Below are 25,533 nucleotides of genomic sequence, written 5' to 3'. Positions count from 1 at the left end.
GATAAATAAAAAGTAAGAACCCGTAACCGATTTGATGATTTCTCTTATTCTCTCTAAATCTGATATTCTGCCCTTCAAATTTCTTAGTTATCAGTCGATTACATAGCTCCTAAGTTGTTTGTGAATCGATTTTTGATTTCTATATACTCCAATTTTGGTATTTTTCAAGTTCTTATTTGTGATTTCTCTAATTAATATCGTGGTTGTAGGGTCGATTATTTTTCTGTGAGTTAGAAGTTTACAATCTGATTTGTTGTTCTCTACTGGACAAGGGACGCCTAATTCTGGAGATAAACAGATTGATTCTGATTTCTGAAGAGAAGGAGACAGGAGGCTTCGGTAGGTATTTTTTTTGTTGTCTCTCTAATATGCAAACTAATTCCTGACTCTGATACTTAGTATTATTAATCTGTTTATTGGGTTGGAGTTTTAAGATTTGTGTGGGTTGGAGTTCGATGGTCTTCACTCTTCTGAGGAGTTCGACTCTCATCTCAGAAGTTCAAAAATCTCAAAATTCGAAAATTTCAAAATCTCAGGTATAATTTTTGTGGTCTAATGTGAATATATATCATTATCATCATACTATTTTATTATAGGGATGCATAGGAGGCATCAGACAAGCTTACACTAAAGATTTTACGAATAAGGATTTGACAAAGAGATAGGTAGCAGTTACCATTGAAGTCAAAACTTAATGATATCTATATGCTTGTGTATAGACTATAGAATGCACTTACCTTTGAAGTTTAATCTAGTATAGAGTGTGTTTTTTTTTTTATTTTTTTTATTTTTTTTATTTTATTTTATATATATATATATTTTTTTTGCAATTTCCTTCAAAGAGGGTAATAGTGGATCATGTAGTTATTTTGAGAATAGTATTTTCTGTTGATTTGCATGTTTTAGGATTACTATACTGAAATTCAAATGGATTTTACTTAGGCAATAACAGGGATGTTTATCCTGTTTATATGGCTTAATCAAATGAAAACAGAGGTTTTGTAGCTTAAATGTATAAATTGGTTTTTTATTTTCATGCACCTAAACTTAGCTAGAAAAACAGGTTAACTAATTTAGTTAAGTAGGTAACAGCTTTTGAAATAAATTTCATGGCAATGTAATGGTTATTTTATATGAATATTTTTTTTGTGGGATCTTCTAATATAATATATGGATAGACATTGAATCGTGGATAGTTGGTAGGATAGACATTGAGTCGTGCATAGTTGGTAGGATGATACAGTCACATTAACTTATATCTCAATGTTTATTAGATTAACTCTGTAATAATCTGTAGTTGCCATGTGGAATTGGATTCCAATTCCTGCCAAATCCCATGGAGGGTCATTATGAAGTTGGAGGTAGTCCTGCTCGACCTCAACATGTATATGAGCTCTGCTTTTCACATGGACAGGATACCCTCTCTGATGCTTGTGATTTTACCAAAACTAAAGCAGCAGAAAGGATTTCAAGAAAGGTATGTTATCTCAGCTCCATATAATATATTCCCAGCATTTTATGGGCTAATATAGTAATATTTCACCTTTGCAAAAGGCCATCAGGACACTTCTATCCAGAGGTGCTAACTGATTAGGGCTTTTGATAGCTAACTGATTGATCTTTTTCTTCCATTCTATGGGCTAATATAGTAATATTTCACCTTGTGCAACTTCATTTGATTTTGTTTCTGTTCTTCATCATTTTCTTCCATTCTGAAATTAGGGCTTTTGATAGCTAACTGATTGATCTTTTTGTATTATTGATTTTGTGTAACAATATTTCTTTTTTGATTCTTACATGAATCAGGGTTTAACAACTAAACTCTGCAACTATATAGAGGTTGATTAATAACTATTTTTTCACTATCACATTCACATGTCTTTTGTAACTATTAATTTGAACTTTTCAAGGTATTACAAAAAATGATCCAAGGAGGAGAATATATTGTCCCCCCACTACTCCTATACCATCTCCACCTGCAGGTAATGGTCTAAATAATTCAAACGGATAATAATAATAATAAGCATAAAAGACCATTTTGCCCCTGGAGTCCAAAACTGGTCTAGGACCACTAATTGCTTAGGATGGTAACTGGGTTGTCTTTTCGCGCCCTCCTTTGATACACCATAAAGGCATGAAGATTCTCTCTCTCTCTCTCTTTCTCCAAATTTTAAAACAAACAGCAACAGGTAAATAGATGCCAACATTTTGCTTAAAATTCTGTGAACATTGAAAAAAACCGAGGTCGATAGTGCGTTTTTCATGAGGTTGTCAAAAGTTGAATAAAATAAAAAAATAAACAAGGGTAATATTGTAATAGGGAGGGTCTTAATACATAAAGTGACCAACCTCTCACTTAGCCCGACAAGTCATTTTGGTTTTATTAAGTAAAAAAGAAACAACCTTATCTATCTACATGCATTTAGTCATGTACTGCTGTCCCACAATTTGTCATCATAGAAGAAGACCCTGCTGTCCCACAAGGGTAATATTGTAATAGGGCTGCTTTATATGTCATCATAGAAGAAGACCCTGCTGTCCCACAATTTGTAACAATTTGTATTATCATTATTTGATTTTAATAATAATTTGTTTTGTTTTTATTGTTGAGGTTATAGACTGATAGTCTTATGTTTTATTAAATCTGGAGGATCAGGTTTGAAGAGGAAATTACCAGAGGGAGAGGGAGAGGGAGAGGGAGAGGGAGAAGGATCCCATTTGAAAAAGCATATGAAACATGTTCATTACAGCTTTCCCAATAATAATATTTAGAAACATGTTCATTATTATTTCTATATATATATATATATATATATATATATATATATATATATATATATATATATATTTGATATGTCATTGTCACAGGAAGTAGATCCATTTGAGAGATTAACTGATCAAGACATCCGCACTGCAATCCACAATGCAACTGGTCCTAGATCCGCTTTATTCGTGCCAGAGGTTTAAATTTTTATTTATTTATTTATTTATATTAATAATTTAACCCTTTAATTCATATATATAGGTTCCACTTCAAGTTTTGGTTCGAAGACAAATAGCTCGAGTGTTGGATCATTGTCTTCAATGTGCTAGACTTGTATACAATGAATTAGTAAAGGTATTATCTTTTTTTCTTTTTCTTTTTCTTTTTTTATAATTCAGAATAAATAAATATTTGGGAAATATTTCAGATCAGCCATAGTTGTCTAGTGCATGAACTACAACAGTTTCCTGTTCTTAAGATGCACATTAATGACATTGTTGGGAGTTTTTTGTTTGAAGGTCTTCAACCTTCACAAACAATGATTGGACACTTAGTAGAAATGGAGGTATTAGACCAAAGTACTTCAATTGCGATTTTTATACATACATGTTCCTGTTCATTAAAACAAAGTATTTATGGTGTCAGGTTACTTCAGTAAAAACTTGTAGTTGGTATTGACCATTGACTATTGATTGACTTACTTTTTTCTGTTTGATGCAGAGTCAACTGGTAGGGAAATTGTTAATTTTTCAAAGTAAAACAAAGGGTTGATTGAACGAGAGAAAAGAAAACACCAACACTCCATGGCTAATAAGAATAAAAAAAATAAAGATATGAGGCAAAAAAGGTAAAACAAACTTGTATGTATGAATATGATTTGTATGGTAATTAAATTTATAGTGTATGTATGTTTTGGTTTGCATGCAGTCTTTGTTTGGCAGCTTGGACAAAATTTGTAGCACCTGATCGTCCATGCCACTCTTGGTAAAACAAATTTATAGTGTACTTCTTCCATTCATGTTAGTAATTTCTCATTATGATGTGTTGTTTCTTGTGCAATTTTATTTTTAGGAGGTATTTTACTTTATTAAATGTTTAAAGTTACAGGACATGAGTATGGGCACATCATGGAACATTTTAGGGCAGTTGTTGGTTTTCCTCTTGGTGATCCATCAATGAAGTGGCCAACATCATGTAATAACATTTTAGGGGAAGATGTAGGTATATGTTTTTTTAATGAATAATGTAATCATATGTATGAATATGAAATAAAGTTTGTTATTTGTATGACAATAAATTTTATGCAATGGATTGTATTTTTTGTATATGGTATTTTATTTTCTGTTATGAGACATTAAATGCAAATTTAATTTGAAAATTAGTAAATCTGTAAATAATATTTTTTTAACATTTAAAATTATGATACGCAAAAATGTGTGTCATCTTCATTTATGACATGGCCTTTCTTGACAGGGGCTTCCTTGATACGCATTGCGTGTCATAAACACGCGCGTCGTAAGGTTACGACACGCAAATGCGTGTTGTCTTCCTTTATGACAGGGCCTTCCTTGATACGCATTGCGTGTCATAACCGCGCGTCGTAAATGTGCGTCATAAATGCGCGTCGTCTCTCTTTATGACAGGGCCTTTCTTGACGCGCATTTGCACGTCGTCTGAGCGTTTTACGACACGCAATGAGCGTCGTAAAAGGCTGTTTTTCTAGTAGTGGTGATAGCTTATGCGTCCCGGCAACTGAAGACACATGAGGTGAATTATACCACCCATGACCTAGAATTAGGAGCTGTGGTCTTCGCCCTGAAGATTTGGAGGCACTACCTGTCACACCCCGCTAAAGCGGAAACGCAAGATATGACAGCGATAACGGTTTCATTGCAAAAGATAAAGATACATCACCATAGCAATATTCAAAAGTTTACAACCCATAGCTTAATAGAAACAAGTACAAGTTTTTCCAAAATAACATTGTTCAAAATATAACTTCATAAATAACTTCAACACGATGCAGCATGCTCTATGATGATGAATCTTTATATCCACTTACTAATTATTTCCTGAAAAAGCATGTAAAACGAGCGTCAACTATGAAAATAGTTGGTGAGTTCACAAGTTTATAAAATCAAGATTTGGAATAAGGCTTTTCATAAATACAAGTACATTGCTTTAATGAGAAACAAAGTTGATTGCTATTATTGATAACAAGTTTATTGCTATAACGAGAAATGAGTTTGTATGTGTATGAGCAAACAATGAGTCTCAACCAAACCTATGACTGAAGCCCTATCAAGATCTATGCTTATCGTTTCATAGATGAATATGGTATCATGCACTCCAGCAATAGGGCGAGTGAGGAGTTGTCAATTCCTAATAGCGCTATCCATAATGACCGTTGGCTCAAAGAGTTAATGGTTAGAGATAAGGGAAGGGCCTTAGTACGATAAGTTCTCATGTTCCGTGTTGCATAGACATACATAGAGAGACATAGCAATAAAATAGCAATCATGTTTGATACAAATCAATTTAAATACAACATTCAAATAATAGTTTTTCGGGACATGCTTTTCCACCCCAAAACATAAAAACTGAAAATAGGGGAGTGCGTGAATACTCACAATGTTTCGAGTAGATACAAGTGGTGCCTTGGAATACACCAACGTCTTAATGCCGGGATCCTACGACATCAAACACACACTAGTGAGTTTCCATGTCGAAATCTAATGCTAATATACTAAACTCTACATATAGTGAAATGCCAATTTATGTTCTAATATTGGATTTTATATTAATTGGTTACACTTTTTCTGAAATGATGAAATTCTACAAGTCATGCGATAAATACAACTTTGGGATATTAATTTTCCAGATTTAGTAATATAAATTTAAGGGTGTTTCAACACATTTAAAGGTGTTTTAAATTCCTAAAAATGTAAAATATTATCAAATAGTTTCCAAAAATTGTCAAACCTCGTATTTTTCATTCTAAATACAATAGAGGTTTTCCAGAAAATTTTCCTTGAATTTTTGATATGGTTAACTATTTTCCAAATTTTTAAGCCTTCATAACAACATAAATTCACGAAAAATAGCATTCAAAGGATAAAAATTCTCAAACTTTTTATTTTACTGTTATTACACATTACTAAGCTGGGAAAAATATAAAAATGGATTTCCAAGCTGTTTAATTATATTTTACGATTTTTGAGCATTTATTCCAATAAAAATTGAAATAAATAGAAAACAGTTTCCACAATCACCCAAACTTTTTATTTAACTGTTATTATACATAAATAGGATTTGAAAAATATAAAAGATATTTTTCAGTGGGTATTTCTATTTTTTCTTGTTTTATCCCCTTAAATAATCATTAATTGAAGAATAAATAATAAACAGTTAGAATAAATTACCAAAAACTTTTGTAACATCATTTACAGTGTAAGTAATCTGGGAAAAATACCAAAAGTGGTTTTCATGTTGTATAATCCGGTTTTGGGTATTTATGTGTATTTAAGTGTATTTAAGTGTATTTAACCTTAGCAAATAGGAGAAAAATAGTATACAGTAGAGAAAAATCATTAAAAGTTTTATGTAACCTCCTAATGTACAACATGATGTTCTAGTAAATTTTCATGAATTTTGGATAATCAAAACTATTTTTCCTATTTTTAGGCCATTATAATTACCAAAAATTGGGAAAAATAGGAAGGCATGATGAAAAATTCTGAAATTATTTTTCTGAGTCTCCCACCTCAGGTAAGAGCTGCGAAAATTGTTAGATACAATTTTCACACTCTTTAAAGTGGTTTTGCGATTTATTGGAACCAAACAAAAAGAAAATCAAAAGTCATACTAAACAGAAACATAAATCGATGAAACTTAATGAGAGGTCATTATTCACCATAGGGGTCATCCCTGAATTTATTCCGGATTTATAGACCTATGGAAGTATTTTATGTGATTTATGCCCTTGTTTTCTTGTAACAATTTTAATAAATCAAGGAAATGATAAAAACTCTTCAAATTTTCCAGATGTTCATATTACCTTAATGGGAATCTGGAAAAATTTTGATTTAAACAGAAAAGAACTTTTAGATATTTTTATAGACAAAATCATTTACATGCACTATTAACAATGTACTTTGATCACCAAGCTCTTTAGCTTGGTGTTCATCACATGCATCACGGTTTGAAGACCATGCATGGACATATGTTTGTCATAGTGATGTTTTTAAAGGAAATACTTGAATGCATAAGGTGTATGAACCTTTAAAACTTGTAAAAAATCCAAACTTTAGTGTTTGACATAGGTTTTGGTCCTTGGATTTCACCATTAAACAACATGCATGTTGTTCTTGGGTGAAACCCTACCACCATCATCAAACACGACATTCATGAACATGTTCATGAATGTTCATAAAGAATGGTGTAGAAGGAAGAGAAATACAAGAAAACTCTTTAAAAACAAGAAGGAAAAGTAAGGGAGGGTGAAAGATTTTCGTGTATACCTTGAAGAATAGCCTTGGAAGATGAAGATTTGAGTGTGGAGAGGTGTTCTTGACTGAAAAATTTCGTGAGTTTAGAGAGAGAGGAGGAGAGTTTGAGAGTTGAAAGGGTGGAGTGTGAGAGAGAGTGAAGAGAGAAGTGGAAGAGTGGGGAATAAGTTTTAATGATTGAGTTTTGGGAAGAGAGAGAGCATGGGGAGAGGGGATGGCTGGATTTTTGAGAGCATTTAAGCCTCCTCTCTCCTAAATTCAAACTTTATAAAACTCCCTCCTTAATTTTTATAAAACCCTAATTTTTTATAAAAGTGTTTATTAAAGCAATTCTTGATTTATTTAAAAATCTTGTTTTTAACTAATAAATTATGATTAATGTATGATAATTTAACTTTCTATTTCATTGATTATAATCCATAATTTTGATTAATAAAAATTTGATATTAGGAAGTTTATAGCCAATTTTATAAAGTTTTTAAGCTTTAAGGTTTATAAATTTGGATTTTTGGCTCTTTAGGGTTTTTGGAATATTGTTTGATATTCACTATCATATTGGAATGTAATTAGAATATTTTAATTTATTTTTAGGGTTTTATACCCTTTTTCAATTGTAACAAAGTTTGAAGTTTCATTCTAATTATGGTATTGGCATTTCCTATTGTAGTTAAGCAACTTACTAGAATCGTAAGAGTCAAGTATATTAGTCCTAGATCTTAGTTGGATCCTAGTTTATGCAAGATTTTGACCTAATTTATACTACTAGGCCATGGCATGTTGTGCATGAATGGTTTTTATAAAGATGCATGAGTCCGAGAATGACCTGAATTGACAGTTGTCACACTACCTTTATGGTACCAAGTGCACCATTTTCACCGACCACAAGAGTCTTCAGCACATCTTAAATCAAAAAGAGTTAAACATGAGGCAACGAAGATGGGTTGAATTGCTGAACGATTACGAGTGCGAAATCAAGTACCACCCAGGTAAACTAACGTAGTTGCTGATGCCTTGAGTCGGAAGGATTACTCGAATCGTCGTTTGAAGACTCTCTCCATAACCATCCAATCCCACCTGACCTCGCAAATCAGAGCAGCTCAATCGGATGCCATGAAGGCAGAAGACAGAACGAGCGAAGCGTTACGTGGAATGGAAAAGAATTTCGAAGTGAAGGAGAACGGAACATATTACTTCATGAACCGTATTTGGGTCCCTAAACTTGGGGGATTCAGAGAAGTAGTCATGAATGAAGCCCACAAGACGCGATACTCCATCTATCCGGGTTCGGATAAAATGTACTTGGATATCAAGCAAAATTATTGGTGGCCTAACATGAAGGCAGAGATTGCCACTTACGTTAGCAAGTGCCTCACATGTGCTAAAGTAAAGGTGGAATATCAAAAGCCCTCCGGATTACTATAGCAACCAGTAATTCCCGAGTGGAAATGGGAAAGGATTACTATGGACTTTGTGACCAAACTTCCTGCCAATAAAAGAATCATACAAAATGGAGCGCCTGACAAGGATTTATATCAAGGAAATCGTGAGACTCCATGGAGTGCCCATATCTATCATCTCCGATAGAGATAGTAGGTTTACTTCACGCTTTTGGCAATCGCTTCAGAAAGCCATGGGAACACAACTTGCCATGAGCACTGCCTACCACCCGCAAACGGATGGTCAAAGCGAGCGAACTATTCAAACGCTAGAAGATATGCTTCGCGCATGTGTGATAGACTTTGGAAAGTCGTGGGATACCCACTTGCCTTTGATCGAATTCTCATACAACAACAGTTATCACTCGAGCATCAAAGTCGCTCCTTTCGAGGCATTATATGGGCGTAAATGTAGATCACCGTTGTGTTGGGCAGAGGTAGGGGACACTCAGTTAGCAAAAGGACAAACATCAGACAATGCACTAACAGGACCAGAAATCATACGCGAGACGACCGAGAAGATAATTCAAATCAGAGCCCGACTGCAATCATCACGAGACAGACAAAAGAGCTGCGCTGATAAGCGGCGAAAGCCCTTGGAATTTAGAGTCGGGGATAGGGTGTTATTAAAAGTCTCTCGCTGGAAATGGGTGATTCGTTTTGGAAAGCGGGGAAATCTAAACCCTCGATACATTGGACCCTTCGAGATCCTTGCCCGAATTGGTCCAGTGGCTTATAGACTACAGTTACCCGCTGAGCTCAGCAGTGTACACCCCGTGTTCCATGTTTCCAATTTAAAAAAGTGCTTATCCGACGAGACTCTCGTCATTCCATTAGAAGAAATCGAAATCAACGAGAATCTCCTGTTCATCGAGGAACCAGTCGAAATCATGGACAGGGAGGTGAAGCGTACTAAGCAAAGTCGCATTCCGATTGTGAAAGTTCGATGGAACGCGAGACGCGGACCAGAATTCACATTGGAACGTGAAGACCAAATGAAGCAGAAGTACCCTCACCTATTCTCGCATTCTCAAATCTAGCTTTCAAAAGAATTTCGGGACGAAATTCCCTCTAACGGGGGGATGATGTCACAACTAGGAATTTTGATGCTTTGTAACAACAACAATGATAACATTTGTGAACAAAAATGAGAAAGCATGTATAATGCTTATTCAATAACAACAAACTTCCATCAAACACTTTATACAAGCACTACAAATAGTCAACAAAGAATTGGAAACCCTAGAAATCCCGGTTTAAGTCCATTTTGGACTAGGATTTTCTTATTGGGCCTAATGGACCGATAAGCTTCCAATTCGACTATTTTGAGCTTAGAACTCTTAAATGGACCCTAATTGGACCCATATGCATGAAACTTAATATTTTGGGCCTTATAAGCCTAAAATAAACTAGGATATATTAAATGGGCCTTATTGGGCCATAACAAATCTAAATAACCCTAATGGGCCCTAAAAATCATTCCTTGATTTAATTTGGGCCGTGAACCCTCTCCCAAGATCAATTGGGCCAAAAATCATCTAATTGGGCCATAAAATGGACTTAAGCACAAAAAGGCCCAATTTCTTTTCTTCTTCTCCTCTTCTCGGCCCAACTACACAAATGAGGGGGGGAAGAGTTGACTTTCCACTTGCCACCTCCTTATTATATTTTGGTCTTCCATGCACCATCACATACTTCCATGCACACCATCACTTCACTTATCTCTCTCTTCTCCTCTCTCTTTTTCTTCTTCGGCCGAGAACCACAAAGGGAAAGACACACACACACATTTCACTCAAACACTCTCAAAGAAACACTCCTTCTTCTTCAACAAATTTTCGAGAATTAGAAGCATTCCAAGGAGGTTATTCCACAAAAACCATCATCTTAGGTAAGTTCATGCTTGGATCCATGATCTAGATTCTTTGTTTTATCAAAAATCTCTTCTTAACTCATTTAAACTCATGATCACCATCTTAGAAACCTCTAAGTTCGAGATCTTCCAAGAAGGCTTGCTAGGACCAAATTTTCTTCATTTCTTCCTTCTAAATCAAAAACAACAAGCAAAGGTGAGTTCATACCCCTCTCTTTTCGGTTTTCATAAGTTTTATGGGAGAGAATACAAGTAAAATGTGTAGATCTATGGGTATGTGTATGCTATGTATGCTTTTATGCATGTATGTGTGATTTTATGTGTTTTTGTGGTAAATATGTAACCAAAAGGGAAGAAATCTCGAGATCTATGCCATAAGAAGGAAAACAAACATGATCTAAGTTATATTACACTAAACAAGTCAAAAATATTAACTTCTAAGATTATGATAAACATATTGCAACATAAAACCCATTTTTGGGCTTAAATTGTCAAATAAACAAAAGTTGGGTTGAAAAATTACTATTCACGGTTTCTCAAGGGTTAAAAGAGTGCAAACAGTAAAAATAAGTGTTTTTATGAATATCATACTCTTTTAAAGGTTGGAAATGAAATTTATGGCTTAATGGGCCAAATTTTGGGCTTTTCGGCCCAATGAGTCAACAATTGCGAAAAACCACATTTTCAAAGGGCTGAATGATAAAATTCACAAAACAGGAGGTAAAAACTGTAAACAAAACCAATTCAGGGGTTAAAATGCTTTTCTTTACCAAAAAGGATCAAGAATGTATAGTTTTGGGATTTTGGGCCAAAACTGTAAAAGTTGCAAAAAGTTTGGGCTTTAACCGAAAAACACTTTTCTGGAAGGGCTGAAACTGCCAAGGAATAAGTTTTGAGCTAAAAATATCACTTCAACAAGTCTATGGGTCAAATGTGTCAAGAAAAGGGTTTAAGGGCAAGAATGTCTTTTTTTTATAAGGGGCTAAAATTGTCATTTTTTTTAATAAAGAAGGGCTGAAAAGGTCAAACCAATATTTTTAAGTCAATTATTTTATTTTTAGAATATTGAGTCAAAAACATTAAACTACGACTTACGAAAATTTAAAGATGAATATACGTATAAATCCAAATATCGTTATAAACAAATCGACCGGTCTCGAGTCGATACAAAAATAACAATCGTTCAATCAAACCTTCCAACAATTATACAATACCTAAAACAGGTAAACATTCAAAACTTGGGCTTGATGGTTTCCAATCATGCTTGTTGGGCCTTTGTGACCCATTAACATGATCTTTGGGCCCAAGGGATAACAATAAATGTTATTGGGCCATCTATGACCCAATTTCATATTTAAGGGACCCTCAATGGCTTTTAAGTGCCATTGGGCCTTAGTGGCCCATTAGCATTGCTAGTAAGGTCAAAGTAATCAAATGCGAAATGGGCCAACGTGTCCTTCACATACTCAACAACCTAAAATAACTCACGAAAGTAGCAGGACTTTGTACTCCTCTTCTTCTCGTTTGCTAGGCTTATGTGTAATCAAAGTAAACAGATTCAGGTTGTTAATCAATAGTAATCAAGGTAGTTTAGATTAAGTGAGTAATAACGGGCGACACCTCTAAGGATCGTTCGTAGTCTGTAGTTATAACTAGTCATTATCATGCATGGTTATAACGACTCACAACCATAAATTAATCCAATACCATCTGAGTAATCAAGGAAGAGTAATCAAAATCATTCGTTGTGGCGGTATAGCAATTTGAAAAGCAATTATATTTATGTATTCGGAAAACATCGGGTTTTTCGAGGAAATTAACACCACTCGCTTGTATTTTCTATAACTATAATACAAAACTTCCTTTTTATACATGTTTTGAAATCATTCATGCATCAAGTTATGGATCTTCACACTTTGGTAAACAATTGTCTTTTCAGAAAATATCGGATTTTCTGGGTTTTACAAACTACACAAATCATTTTATCACAACCCTGCTTATGAACTCACCAACATTTCATATGTTGACGTTTTTCAAAATAACTTGTATTCTCAGGTAACAGGTAAGCTGAAGGGTAATATCAAGTAATGTTAGGATGTTATGTTTTTGAAAACTCTCAAACAATTTATGTTATGGATGTGTAATATTTAAAACAATGTACTGGATGTGAACAATATCAGTTGTAATGTATTGATGCATGGTGATGTTTATGTTATGATTCATGTATATTCATTGTGATGATATTCAATTTAAGTCACGCGAGCCCTCGGACGTTTCCGCCGTCTGGTTTCGGGGGTGTGACAGTCTGCGTACCTCTTCATCTTCAGAGTCTGTTGACCAGACTTCAACTCCACCAAACTCATCATCAATAATATTTTCCTGCACAATTAAAGCATTCATAGTAACTTTAGTTGCTTTCTTCTTCTTTATCTCCTCCAGCTTTCTCATGTAGTAGGCTTCGTCATCTTCACCATCCTTCTTCTCTGCCATCTTCCTTAGCATGCAATCTTTGGCAAAGTGGTTATTGCTGTGACAGTAGTTGCAATCGTACCCTGAGTCTCCCACAATCTTACTCTCCTTCTTCTCATCGTCATTTTAAGAGGAGTTATTGGTTTCTTCTTTCACCTTTTCTGAACTGTAGCTTCCCTGCCAGTTTCGGTTCTTGTTGATCGGGAACTTTCTGTGAGCAAACTTCTTTGGGTTTGTAACCATCATTTCATATTCCTCACTGGACAGATCACACTCTGACATATCAGATTCCTCTTCTTCGTCTGCTACATTCTCGCTTTTAGAAACAAGGGCCAGTGAACCCACACCCAAAACTACCTTCGCTTCCTTCGTCACCACGCTTTCATGAGATTTGAGTATACCCATCAGTTTCGCCAGTGAATATGATTTAAATTGCTCATGAGCCTTCACAGTCGAGACCACTGCCATCCATTCGGGCCTTAATCCATTCATAAAGGTAACCTTTTGTTCAATCACCTTCCTTTCAATACCATGCTTCATCATCTTGCTGAGCAGATGGTTGAAACGATCGAATGTCTGGATGAGCTTCTCTTTAGGTTTTTGTTCGAAAGCGCCGAATTCAGAGAGCAATAGGGTTTGGATCGAGTGCTCTAGATCCTCATCAGTTGAATACAATTCCTTCAACCTATCCCATATTTCTTTAGCTGTTGTGCATGAACTTACCAGACGAAAAGTGTCAGATTGCAATGCAAATTTGATCATCCTCATGGCTTTAACGTTGCATAACACCTTGTCTTTTTCATCTTGAGGGATCTTGTCTACATCCGCCAAGAGTTGGTTATACTCCTTTTGAGTCTTGACCGTTCTGTTTGTTCCAGAGTGAACAAACGGACCCAATGTTATTGCTTCCCAGATAAGATAGCCATATTCTTCAGATCCAACGACGTAGTCTTCAAAGTGATGCGCCCATACTTCATAATCTTGAGTATAGAGAATAGGAACCCTTGTAGTGGATCCTATACTGTTGGAGATGTTGATCGGATTGATTTGAGAGTCGTCGTGAGACATGATGTACCTTTTCTTTGAATCTGCTAGAATCAGACTTGTAAAGTTGAACGTAGGGTTTTATCAAAACACAAGAGATACCGTCGACAAGAAGAAGACAACTTCTATATATTGATAAAAGCGGAAACCCTAAAGGATTCTTCAAACAGAAGAGATCCGTATGTATTACACAGTCTCCTGCTCTGATACCAATTGTTGTGAATATTGCGCTATAGATCGAAAGATTCTAAGCAGAAAAGCAATATTAATCAAGTAAAGAACACATGAATGGATCAAATGGTGTCGAATGATTAATATCTCACACCTCATAAGAGCTCGATGAAGAACTTCGACTGTAGAGGTGTGTTAGGGTTACAATGCAAAGTAATTAATGAGAACGGTCATCATAAAAGCTATATATGCATGCACAATATATATGCTAACCCTAATAGTAATCCACGGTTGGACATGCCCAAACCGGGTAAACAAAATGGACTATTAACCGAGCCCAAAGACGTAACACTTAGACTCAACAAAACCTTTGTTCTTGTAAAACAATGTACTTTAGTATACTTGAATCATGAATTAATGTTCTGTGATTCATAAATTATACCTATTATAATTTATATGTACTTTCTGAATTGATACCGAGTATTCATGAATGCAACCCCTTGCTCAATATGTTACAAAGGGTATTTGAAACTTAATGAATTAACTTTTATACTTGTATACATATACAAATATATATAAGTAAAATTTAAATGACACTCGGACAAATAACTGATGCTTATAATCCCACATCCAAACAAGGAAAAGGAACCAAAGTGGGTTATCAGTCCTAAGCCTTTTAAATCTTATTTATATAAATATATATATACAAGTATGATTTCTGGGAGAAATATAAGTTTATAAAAACATTTAAAAGAAGTTTGATATTTTGAAACTCATTTTGGTGACTTGATGTCATTTTGATACAATCATTGAAAACCATTTGATTTGATGATAACTGAAATCCATTTTGATAAGATATTTGAAACCATTTGTTTATAACACAAAATCTTTGTGTTAGACTTGTATTCCCCCCTCCCCTTAAAACAGTAAAAACTATGAAAATACGGGGGTATGAACTCACCTTTAGTGAGTGATTCGAGTGACAGGTCGATGTAGGATGCTAAGTGTCAAGTGAAGTCTTGAGCACAAACGGATCCTATTAACCATATAATGATACATATATGGATATAATTAGTGTATATAACAACTAATTATGATAGGAACCCACTTTAGGGACTAGGAAACACTTGAATTGAAGTGTTACAATCACATGTGATTGCATTAAAGGGGTTTATGGTCACACAAAGGTGTGTACGACCATTGTGGTGTACGGCCATGGAGTGTACGACTGTACACTTATGGAAGAAGTATGCAAAAAGGGGTGTTTATGGCCCCAACTAGCGTCCATTAAGTGTTTATGATCTTATGTTGGAACATGAAGTGAGTTTGAGGCCAATACATGCACTAAACAAGGGTTTACGGCCATATGAGGTGTGTACGGCCGTACAACCTTGGTGTTTATGAATTAGATGACGAATCAAGGCTAGGAATCAAGTGTTTATCAAGCTTAACTAGCATATAGAAGAGATACTCACACTTTTGAAGGCTTCTAAGGAATTCAAGGCCCAAAAACAAGTAGGTGTTCTTGGTGTTCTTGCTGAAAGTGAAGAAGACTTGAAGATCTATCCAAAATAGAAGATTTCATGGATGAAAACATGGATCTTCACTAGATAAAGCCATGTATCAACTAATCAATGGAAGGAATACTTACATCTTTGAAGATTAAGGTGTAAAACTTAATGATAGTTGAGAGAGAATCAAATTTCTTGAGGTGAAAGTGTGAGAAAGTGAGAAAGAATGAAGGGAAAACTTATATATATGTTTGGGTTCACGGCCACCTTGGGTGTACGGCCGTACACTCATGTGTACGGTCGTACACTCATGTGTACGGCCGTACACTCCTTTTGATGGAGTGTTTGGGCCGAGTTCAATACGATGAACTTAAGTTATCTCATCCCTAAACCCAAACCTTGAATGTACTAGGCTTAGAACACTCAAACAGACCCTAAACAATGCTAAAGATAGTAGAAACGAGTCTGACTGAGATTGAATTGAATAACTGTATAAGATAGAAATTTCGGGTTGTCACAGTATGAAAGAAGACTGTCATGAATTGGTTTGCAGACCGTCTAAAGTGTATTAGACATAGAAAAAATTTGTTGCGACGTTCATGAGTGCTTATGAATAAGATTTGAGCATTGGATTAAACCCACGCTTGCTGGTATCATTTCATGGAATTTATCACTAGTGATCGCAAGATGATAATATCATATAATCTTTAAACCTAGATATATGGTTTATTGTTTGCGATTCGGTTGTGCATTGATAATGCGTAAACGCATCAGTAACTTGATGTTATAAAACACAATGTTGTGCATAATTTGATGAGTGAATGGTAAATGCATATAAGTCGAAGTTTATATGTTCCTTTTATCCTAAGAGGGTAAAAGAGATATCTAGGCCCCTCGATGATTTGGTTTGACTTATGTGCCGGGCCCGGTCAGGACTGAATTGATGTGTTTAATTAAGTTCTACGCTAGATGAATCAGAGATCGAGAAACAAACTGCTGTACAATAAGTATGACTATGTTCCATGTAATTGTCCGCACGATATCTAGAACAGAGGACTCTACGATCTCTTATCTAAAGGACAGGTTATTGATAAGATCAGAGTTCGACAGCGTCTTTGAGAGCTACGATTGCTAATCGGATCCTGAAGTCGTACTTGCATTTATAGTTATTAGACTTATCCAAGTGGGAGACTGTTGGATTAGTGTCTAAGTCCATAACTATATTTGGTATGTACTTGACCCGGTTGTGCATGGTCCTTTTGGGCTGCCTTCACCAAAGCAACTGGACAGGATGATTTACGGAGAGAGAGAATATTATGGTTTATTAATATATTATAAGAATAACATATTAAATGAGAAATCATATTGTTTAATTAATATTGGTCAAGAATTAATTAAGAAATTAATTCTGAGGCTAAAAGAGATTAATCAAATAAAGGGGACTAGAACTGTCAATTATAAGATAATTGATTTTGGGCTGTGAATCCTTATGGATATAAGGGGGGGGGGACGAAATTTAGAGTGGAAGCCCACTGTAATTTCGTCCAAGGGGCCATATTCCAGAAGGTTCTTGAAGCTGCTTAGGGCCTAAGTCATCCAATTAGGGTTTTGACTGAAACCATAGCAGCTCTGCTATTTAAGGCACCCCAGGGCTACATATTTCGGCTACAAGAAGAAACCCTAGAGTTCCCCTAGCCGAAATTGTGCCTCCTTCTCCTCTCTTTTCAATCATCTTCTTGCCTTGGTGTTTGTGAGCCATTAGAGGTATTACAATTGTGATACTAAGCTCTTGAAGATTGAAGATTCTTGCTACTATCAAGAGGTAATCATCTAACCTTGTATTAGTTGTAGATTTCGATTTTTATAGTATGCTAGATTAGGGATTACAAGCTTTGGATAAATTTTCATTTACAATAGAGAAACCTAGATCCAAAGCTTTAGGGTTTTGCATGTACACATAGGATGTTCTTTTGCACAAAACCCATAAAAAACATAGATAAGGAAATTAGGGTTGCATGCACACATAGACTTTTGTTTGTTATGCTTAAAACCCATAAGTGGTATCAAATCCTTGTCTTGTTTTCTATTGAATTGGTTACAATTTTTGGAATTTGATCAATTAGGGTTTATGGCAATTAAACCCTTTTGGCCTAAGGGATTTTCGAAATTTAGGGTTACTTCGGCCCTAAGGTTTCGAAAATTAGGAAAGGGTTTTAACCCTTTCCCTTACCCTACACGTGTTGAAAATTAGGGTTTCCTTAACCCTCTAGATTTTCGAAATATGGAAAGGATTGAAATCCTTGCCTTCCTCCCCATGATTTGCCTTTTTCGAAATTTAGGGTTTTGGGTAGAGTTTCTTATTTTTGGTAATTATTTCCTTATTTGATTAATTTAATTGGATAATCCTCAATTGGTTTAATAAATTAATTAAAGGTTTAATTAATAGATAATTATTAAATCATTTTTTAATTTTAAATTTAATTAAATTTTTTTAATTTCGAAATTTAAATTTAAAACTTAAAAACCCTAGTATTTTGAAAAAATACATCTTTATGGATCTTATTATTAATTTAATTAAATTATTAATTAAAAGATAATCAATAAATCCACAAGATGGTTTAAATTTAATTAAAATAAAAGTTTAATTTATTAAAAGATTAAACCCTTTGAATTTTAAAGTATTTTAAAATACATCTTATACTATGTATATGATTAAAGTTTTAATATTTACTATATGTATAAGACTAATTCAGTCGAACCGCTAGTACGCCTCATTCACAAAGCGGATCTATAAGGGGAGTTTAAGGAAGAGGCCCAGAAAATGACTGCCATTAGGTATCTACTCTTACCCACCGCTCCCTTGATTGGTGGAGGGTCGTTAGCCAAACGGGTTTGATAGGACATAACCTCATTAAAAGTATAATGATGAAAAGTAACTAAACTATTTTCTAAAATCCCACTCTTAGTTACTTTAGGAAAAATGTCAATTTGATGCTAATCCTTGAAATTGCACATTACACTTTATAAGTCGTTAGTGGAGCGTATGTGGTTAACCAACACACTAATGTGGGACTTATAAAGGGTGGTAATGGTGTCTCGAAAATTATTGTTGATTAATGGAGCGCGTGCGGTTAATCGGCACATTAAAAAGAGCTGATAAATGACATCGAGAGTACCAAGCTAATTTGCATAGTTATTCACATCTCGTTTGTGATCCTCGGTATCCCAGACACAAAGTGAGAGCATAATCGAGATTAAACATGCCGTTGATTAGATTCAGTGTATCTCAAATGAGCTAGGAGTTTCATGAGATTGAAATTAGTAAATGCTTTACCTACCTAAAATATATCCGAATTTGATTACGACATCCCTCTTCAAAGTTCAAATTGAAAATATGGATCCTAGACTTAAAATCAAATTTATGGGTTAATAATTAAGGATTAAAATCAACTAACTTGAATTCTCTTTTCTCATATTATAGATATAAAACTCAGACAACAATGGTCTTTCTCGTTCTTCTAGAAATGTTTTTACTCTATCTGAAGATGATCTTCCACATGTTGATCAAGGTGAAAGAATGTTCCCTTCTTTGAGCAATGGTGTCACACCCCAAAACTGGAACGGCGGAATCGTTCGGGGGTAGAGGACGTCATGTTTAGTATCACGAGATATGCATATGGTAAGCAAGTAATGAACAACCATTTCATTTCGAAAGAAAGTGTTTACAATGTGTGTGTTCACAAAACATAGAATTCATAAACAAATAACAAAACAAGACTTGAAGCTATAATGCTCCATCTTCTGAATTCCCAGCACGAGCACCTGTCTAATAGTCTCCTGAGAATACAAGTTATTTGAAAGAGTTGATCAACAATTAAGCTGGTGAGTTCATAAGATTTTAGTGATGTGAGTAAGTTGTAAAGCGTTGTTGAAAATGTAGATGTAAAATGGTGTAAGTTGTGAGTTCTGTTTTGAAAAGATCGTCTGTTCCTCTAGAAAATCCTATATTTCCTACTTTGATGGAAGTTTAAGTAAAATAACACTACAACCCTTTCTATGGGTACTAAGCAAATACGAGTTATATAAGACTCAGAGTAAACAAACAATCGATTGTGCGCATCTGCCCTAAGCTCACAACCAAACGAGGAACAAAAATTAAGGCGGATAACACACATCCCATTGGTTGTTAGATCATCGTTGTATATAACCCTAGTGTAAACACTTGTTACTCATGGAGTTAATTGTAATGGTTCCTTTGTATCTAATGAAAAGTTGTTTAAGAAAACCCTTATTTCTTATAATAAAATAGTGACCACAATGACTAATTTTATAATAGCTTAGTTTATACTGCTATATATAATATAATATCGGATAGAAAGTTAATTGAGTGAATCTGCCCTAAGCCCACAACCAAACGAGGAACAGGAAGTAAGGCGGAAAGCACGCATCCAACTACCTATTGGGTATTAGTTTTATATATAAGCATGGTGTATAAACTAAGGTATTATAGAGTTACCCACCTAAGGTCCTTTAAATTGTACTGGTTTAATAAAATGGATTAAACCCTTTACTGGGAAGTTTCTAGTTTTGTATACCAAAAGTACTGATTTGGGAAAGTATGTTTTGTACTAGAAAACTGTGCTTTGACTCTGTGTCCTATAACCTGACCCATACTTGGTACCCTTATGATGACTTAATGTATACTAAGCATACATATATATAGAATCGGGTAGAAAATAGATTGGGTGAATTCGTTCCAAGCCCACAACCAAACAAGGAACAGGAAATGAAGCGGAGAGCACACATCCTATCACCTATCAGACTCTATTGGTATATATATATCCTGTGATGTATACATTAAAGAATCATAAGACTAGCATTATGGTCCTTTCTTCTAAACGTAGCCTTCTACCAAGGCATGTTCTGTGATGTGCTAGACTCGACTGTTTAGTTTGTCGATTCTAAAAATGTATATTTTCCCTAGTTTATAACTATCTTGACTCGAAAATAGTTTGAGTTTGACTTTCAAGTGGTACTGTCACTTTATGAAAGTAATGGGAAATGTAAGTACACAGTTGTCGTTTATAATGACATGCGGATGTACTAAAAACCTAAAAACATATTTGTTTTATTATGATTATAATGTGAAGGCTAGAACCCCTACTAAACGCTCTCCCTGTCAAGCGATTAAGGGAACCAAACGCGACCTCTGCAAATTCTTGCAAGCCGTGTAATTCACATTTGTTATATGATCATGTATACCCACTATAACTATCACCTTTTGTTTAAAACAATCAGTTAGTGATTCATTGGTATAATTAGACCCTGTATGTATTCTCATGCTATAGCAACCTAACTTGTTTGTTTTGTACTGTATCTTATACGTTCTGTTTGTTTATCGTAATTGTGTGTTCTCTCTGTATGGTATTGTTTGATTCTCTTCACTATAAGTTCTATATGGTATTTTTTGATTCTCTTCACTGTGTCTTTGACTCATGTATGGACCGACTCTTTGTGTGCTTCATTGTACTAGAAGTAATGAATAGCATTCTCCTAAACTATACCTATTATAGTTTACTAATGTTCTACTTGGACTGTTATTGAAAAGACTCATTTATCTACTAAGTTATGCTTGTACTTTAAAAACGGAGTTTTGTATAACTATAAAGTAACATAACTTTAAAGAGTTTTGAAATGTATTGACAACTTATAAATGACATAAGTAACATTTCGAAAGATGTTTATAACAAACATTTACACAATTATCATTGTGTTCAACTTGTATCCCCCCCTTAAAACAGTTAAAAGATTCATTACGGGGTATGAACTCACCTGATGTGGGTGATTCAAACGGGTATGCGTGTAAGGATGAGAAGTTCCACGAATGAAGTCCCGAGACACAATAAGTCCTAAATGACATATAAGGACACATATTGACATGAATATAGTGTTTATAGACAATTATATGAAAGGAAACACCTTCCGGGACTAGGAAACACCTTGACCAAGTGTTGGAATCACATGTGCTTCAACAAAGGGAAGTGAAATGGCACTAACATGAGTTTACGGTCATGGGTTTACGGCCCAAGGGAGTTTACGGCCGTAAACTCATGGTCAAACATGCTAAAGTGTTGGTTTGAATGCTAGGGAACTTTAAGGACTTTTGCTCTTCACTTGTATGAAGAAGACCACCTCAAATGAGGCTTTTGATGAGTTTACGGCCCAAAGGAGTTTACGGCCGTAAACTCATGGTCATTGTGAAGTTGAGTGAAGTTTAAGGTCCTTCAAACATCAAGGAAGGGTTCTGGATCACTTGCCTTGCATCTTATAGGGTTTATGGCCAATACATGCATTAACATTGAGTTTACGGTCCTGGAAGATCTTGGACCGTAAACTCTTGATCTTCATGGGAAAAGGCATGTTTCAAGTCTCTAAGCATGGATACTAACTAGCTATGAAGTATAGGGAAGTGTACTTACGATCTAGAAGCTTGAAATGGTTGATATTGGCCAAGAACACTAGTGTGTGTTCTTGGTGAAACTTGAAGATCTAAGAAAACATGATTTCCATGGATGAATCATGAGGATGAAGCTAGTTAAGAAGGATTATCAACTAACTAGAGAAAGAACACTTACGATTTTTGAAGATCAAGTATGAAGATCAGGATGATACTTGAGAGGAAACTCATGTGTTCTTGAGGTGAAAGTGAAAGAATGAAGAAAAGTGAAGGAAATGAACTTATGTGGAGGAGTTTACGGCCTACATGAGTTTACGGCCGTAAACTCCATGTTTACGGTCGTAAACTCCACAAGATGGAGTTTAGGGTTTGAATCTTATACTGTGGCCTTTAGCAGATAAAATCCAACACTTATTCCTTAAGTGCACTAGGCTAAAACTCCTTAGAAAGACCTTTAACAAGGCTAGAACTCATTACCAATGAGTTTGACTCTCCGTTGAGTTGATTGACTGGGCCTTAAAAGCAAAAATTTTCCGGGTTGTCACATCATCCCCCCGTTAGATGGAATTTCGTCCCGAAATTAGCTTTCTTAGCATTACTACTGGGGTTACACTCCTCTGATTGTCAGAATACTTAGTCATAGACCTGGCAACCTTGCCCTGGTGTTCATGTTAGGATTCGTACTTGGTCCATCTATTACTACCTCGTGCATACAAGTCGTATGTAATTAGGGTTATTAAGACGGTCGGATGTACGACTCTGCCCCAGGTCCACAACCAAACAAGGAACAAGAGATAGGGCGGAAACACACATACTAAATCTGCGTAATCATAATCATATACCACCCTCGCATATATACTAAATAGTGATAGATGGGCTGTATTCTTCCATCGCCTCTGTGCTCGAACTTGGTCTGCTGGACGAATGGTATTTCGTGACGGTCTGCGGACATCTGACGATAAGGCTTCGGAGGACAAAATACTCTTCGCATGAGTACTTCGGGGTTTAGAATACAAAAGATAAAATCGAGGTTTAGGTCGGACTTTCGATACGAATGACGAAAGTTTCGAGAACTTACCGATCGATGCGATAGAACATATGAACTCAGTATGGTGAGGACCACGCCAACTCATGACGAATGAAAGCAACAGACTCTTTACTGAACAAAGTTTTGGTCAAATGAAAGAAACGTCTGCTATACGACGATGTATCCCTTATATGATCGATACTGTACTCCTAGTATGTTCGACAATGTACTTCTAGTGTGTTCGAAAATGTACTCTTTGTGAATGTTCCCGTGTTTCCTGATTTGTCGTTGAGGTTAACACTCCTACGTATCGTACCGCTATGTGCGCGTACATACAAACGAAAGTGCTCTAATAACTGGTGGGGATACTTTATATCATGATCCTCCTTGGTACCACTACAATCTCCTGCCATATACAAGTTATGAATATTTAAGATGAACCAGGCAGTCGACTGAGTAACCCTGCCTCAAATCCTCAACCAATTAAGGAATGGGAACCTAAGCGGAGTCACTCACTCTAAGTCTGCAACATCTTAGTTGTGCACAACCCTGATGTATATGGTAGGCCATAATAGCTTCTCTAAAGGATCTTTTAGTTCTCTTGAATACTGTGACCTATTTCAATATGTGAGTTATTATAATTACTTTTAGGTGTTATCCCCAAATTTAAATCTTATATGAATATAAATTAATTTTAAAAGTAATTACTATTTCGAAAACGTACCGCTACTCGTTGACGACTCTGGGGTTGATTCTCCTGCGGTGATCATCAGAATGCGTCCATCCGCGCCTGAGTTCCTTATTATCGGACAGCCCCTCTGATTGTGTCCAGTCTCACCACAGCCATAGCAGGCTTGGTTTTCTTCAGTTCCGGGGACTTGGGAGATCGGTTGAGCCGGTGCCCTGCAGAAACGGACTGTGTGTCCCTTTCTGTGGTAGTTCAGACACTGCATTTCCCGGCATACTCCGGTGTGGTGAAAGTTGCACTTTCCACACTTCCGAAGGTTTCCAACATATCGAATGGCAGGTGCTGAAGCAGTAGGCGTCGTAGCGGCGTACATAGTACTCGCTCGTTGCCCTTGCGGGGTGTCCTGTGTTGTTCGCTTCTACTTCCTCTTGTGCCCCGACTTCTGATTATAGTCCTCTTCCCTCGGTGGCTCGGGAATAGGGACTTTTACACCACGGCGGACTCCGTGGTCGATGAGTCGCTGAGCCAGGCGTTTAGCACTATCGAACGTGGCTGGGTTAGAAGACAACACATTTCCTTGGGTCGGAGCAGTCAGACCCCAAATGTATCTTTCTATCTTCTTGCTCTTCGGGGTAACCATCCCGGGGCATAGGGCTGCTAGCTCGCTGAACCGGTCAGTGTAGGTCACTATGTCTGAGCCGACCATAGTGAGATCCCATAGTTCTTGTTCTAGTTTTTGAATTTCGCCTAACGGGCAGTATTCCTCCCGCATTAACTCTTTTAGGTTTTCCCAACCTAATGAGTTAGCCACTGATAGATTCAGTGACTTAACATGGCTGTTCCACCATGTTAGGGCCTTGCCAGAGAAGGTGTAGGCAGCAAACTTCATTTTGCTCCCTTCTGGGCATGAACAGATTTCGAAGATCGACTCTGTTTTCTCGAACCATTACACGAGGGCAATGACTCCGTCAGCCCCATTAAAGGACATTGGCTGGCATTTGGTGAAGTCCTTGTAGGAGAACTTTCTCGAGCGCACGAGGACCTCACCTTGAGTAGAATCAGTAGACGTTTCACCTCCGCTGGTACTGATGGAGTGATATTGAGCCATGGCTGTTGCCACAGCCGCAGCCATTGCAGCGTTTATAGCTGCCATATCCATTTGCGAAGGAGGTGGTATTGGAGTTATCAGAGTAGTGCGTCTGTTAGATCTGCGAGGAGGCATCTTTGCTAAAAGAATACAGAGATGAGATGGAATAAGTCTAAAGCAATGGACACAAGCCAAAAGCTGAAAAGACAAGGTTATCCTAGTTCTGGATGTATCGGGTCCTGACTTCCATAGGGTTCTAGAAACAATTCATAAAAGAGTCTATACCTAACGAACTCTATGAATTTGAAACAACTATCCTCGAATGAATATCTGTTTCCTGAATAACTGTTACCAGCTGCATGTAAGAAAAAAATCTTTAACATATAATGTGAGCTGTGTTTCCACTTGCTCACTTAAATTAACAAGATTATTATTTAATAGTGTGACGTGTAAGACGTTTTGGGTTACTTCGGCTGACCTCACCTTGAAAAATTCTCA

At 36.0% G+C, this 25,533-nt stretch overlaps 1 protein-coding gene across 5 annotated transcripts; it reads left to right on the top strand.

The window, feature by feature from the left end:
- Positions 1-1,326: 1,326 nt before the first annotated feature.
- On the top strand, positions 1,327-4,089 carry LOC145134189 (dynamin-related protein 3A-like). 5 transcript variants are annotated; one of them, XM_079069072.1, is made up of 8 exons: positions 1,327-1,477; positions 1,911-1,982; positions 2,869-2,961; positions 3,026-3,118; positions 3,192-3,329; positions 3,485-3,611; positions 3,692-3,748; positions 3,872-4,089. In XM_079069072.1, the coding sequence occupies exons 1-6, from the start codon at positions 1,337-1,339 to the stop codon at positions 3,533-3,535; spliced, it is 588 nt and encodes a 195-aa protein (XP_078925198.1). In that variant the 5' UTR covers positions 1,327-1,336; the 3' UTR covers positions 3,536-3,611; positions 3,692-3,748; positions 3,872-4,089. The 5 variants fall into 5 exon arrangements, with proteins under 5 accessions (XP_078925198.1, XP_078925197.1, XP_078925200.1 ...); XM_079069071.1 differs by having other exon boundaries at positions 3,866-4,089; XM_079069074.1 differs by having other exon boundaries at positions 3,692-3,783.
- The last annotated feature ends 21,444 nt before the right edge of the window (positions 4,090-25,533 follow it).

Source organism: Lactuca virosa, chromosome 8 (assembly GCF_052849685.1).
Source record: "Lactuca virosa cultivar CGN04683 chromosome 8, Lactuca_virosa_CGN04683_v6, whole genome shotgun sequence".
NCBI classification, from domain to species: Eukaryota; Viridiplantae; Streptophyta; class Magnoliopsida; order Asterales; family Asteraceae; genus Lactuca; species Lactuca virosa.
Note: the sequence above shows the minus strand (reverse complement) of the source record. Positions and strands in the feature narration are given on the sequence as shown.

Bases quoted from the DNA above. Each gene is read 5' to 3' on its own strand.
- LOC145134189 (XM_079069072.1), top strand. From the start codon at position 1,337: ATGGAGGGTCATTATGAAGTTGGAGGTAGTCCTGCTCGACCTCAACAT. The intron at 2,962-3,025 runs GTTTAAATTTTT...TCATATATATAG, and splicing joins CCGCTTTATTCGTGCCAGAG to GTTCCACTTCAAGTTTTGGT. The intron at 3,119-3,191 runs GTATTATCTTTT...GAAATATTTCAG, and splicing joins TATACAATGAATTAGTAAAG to ATCAGCCATAGTTGTCTAGT.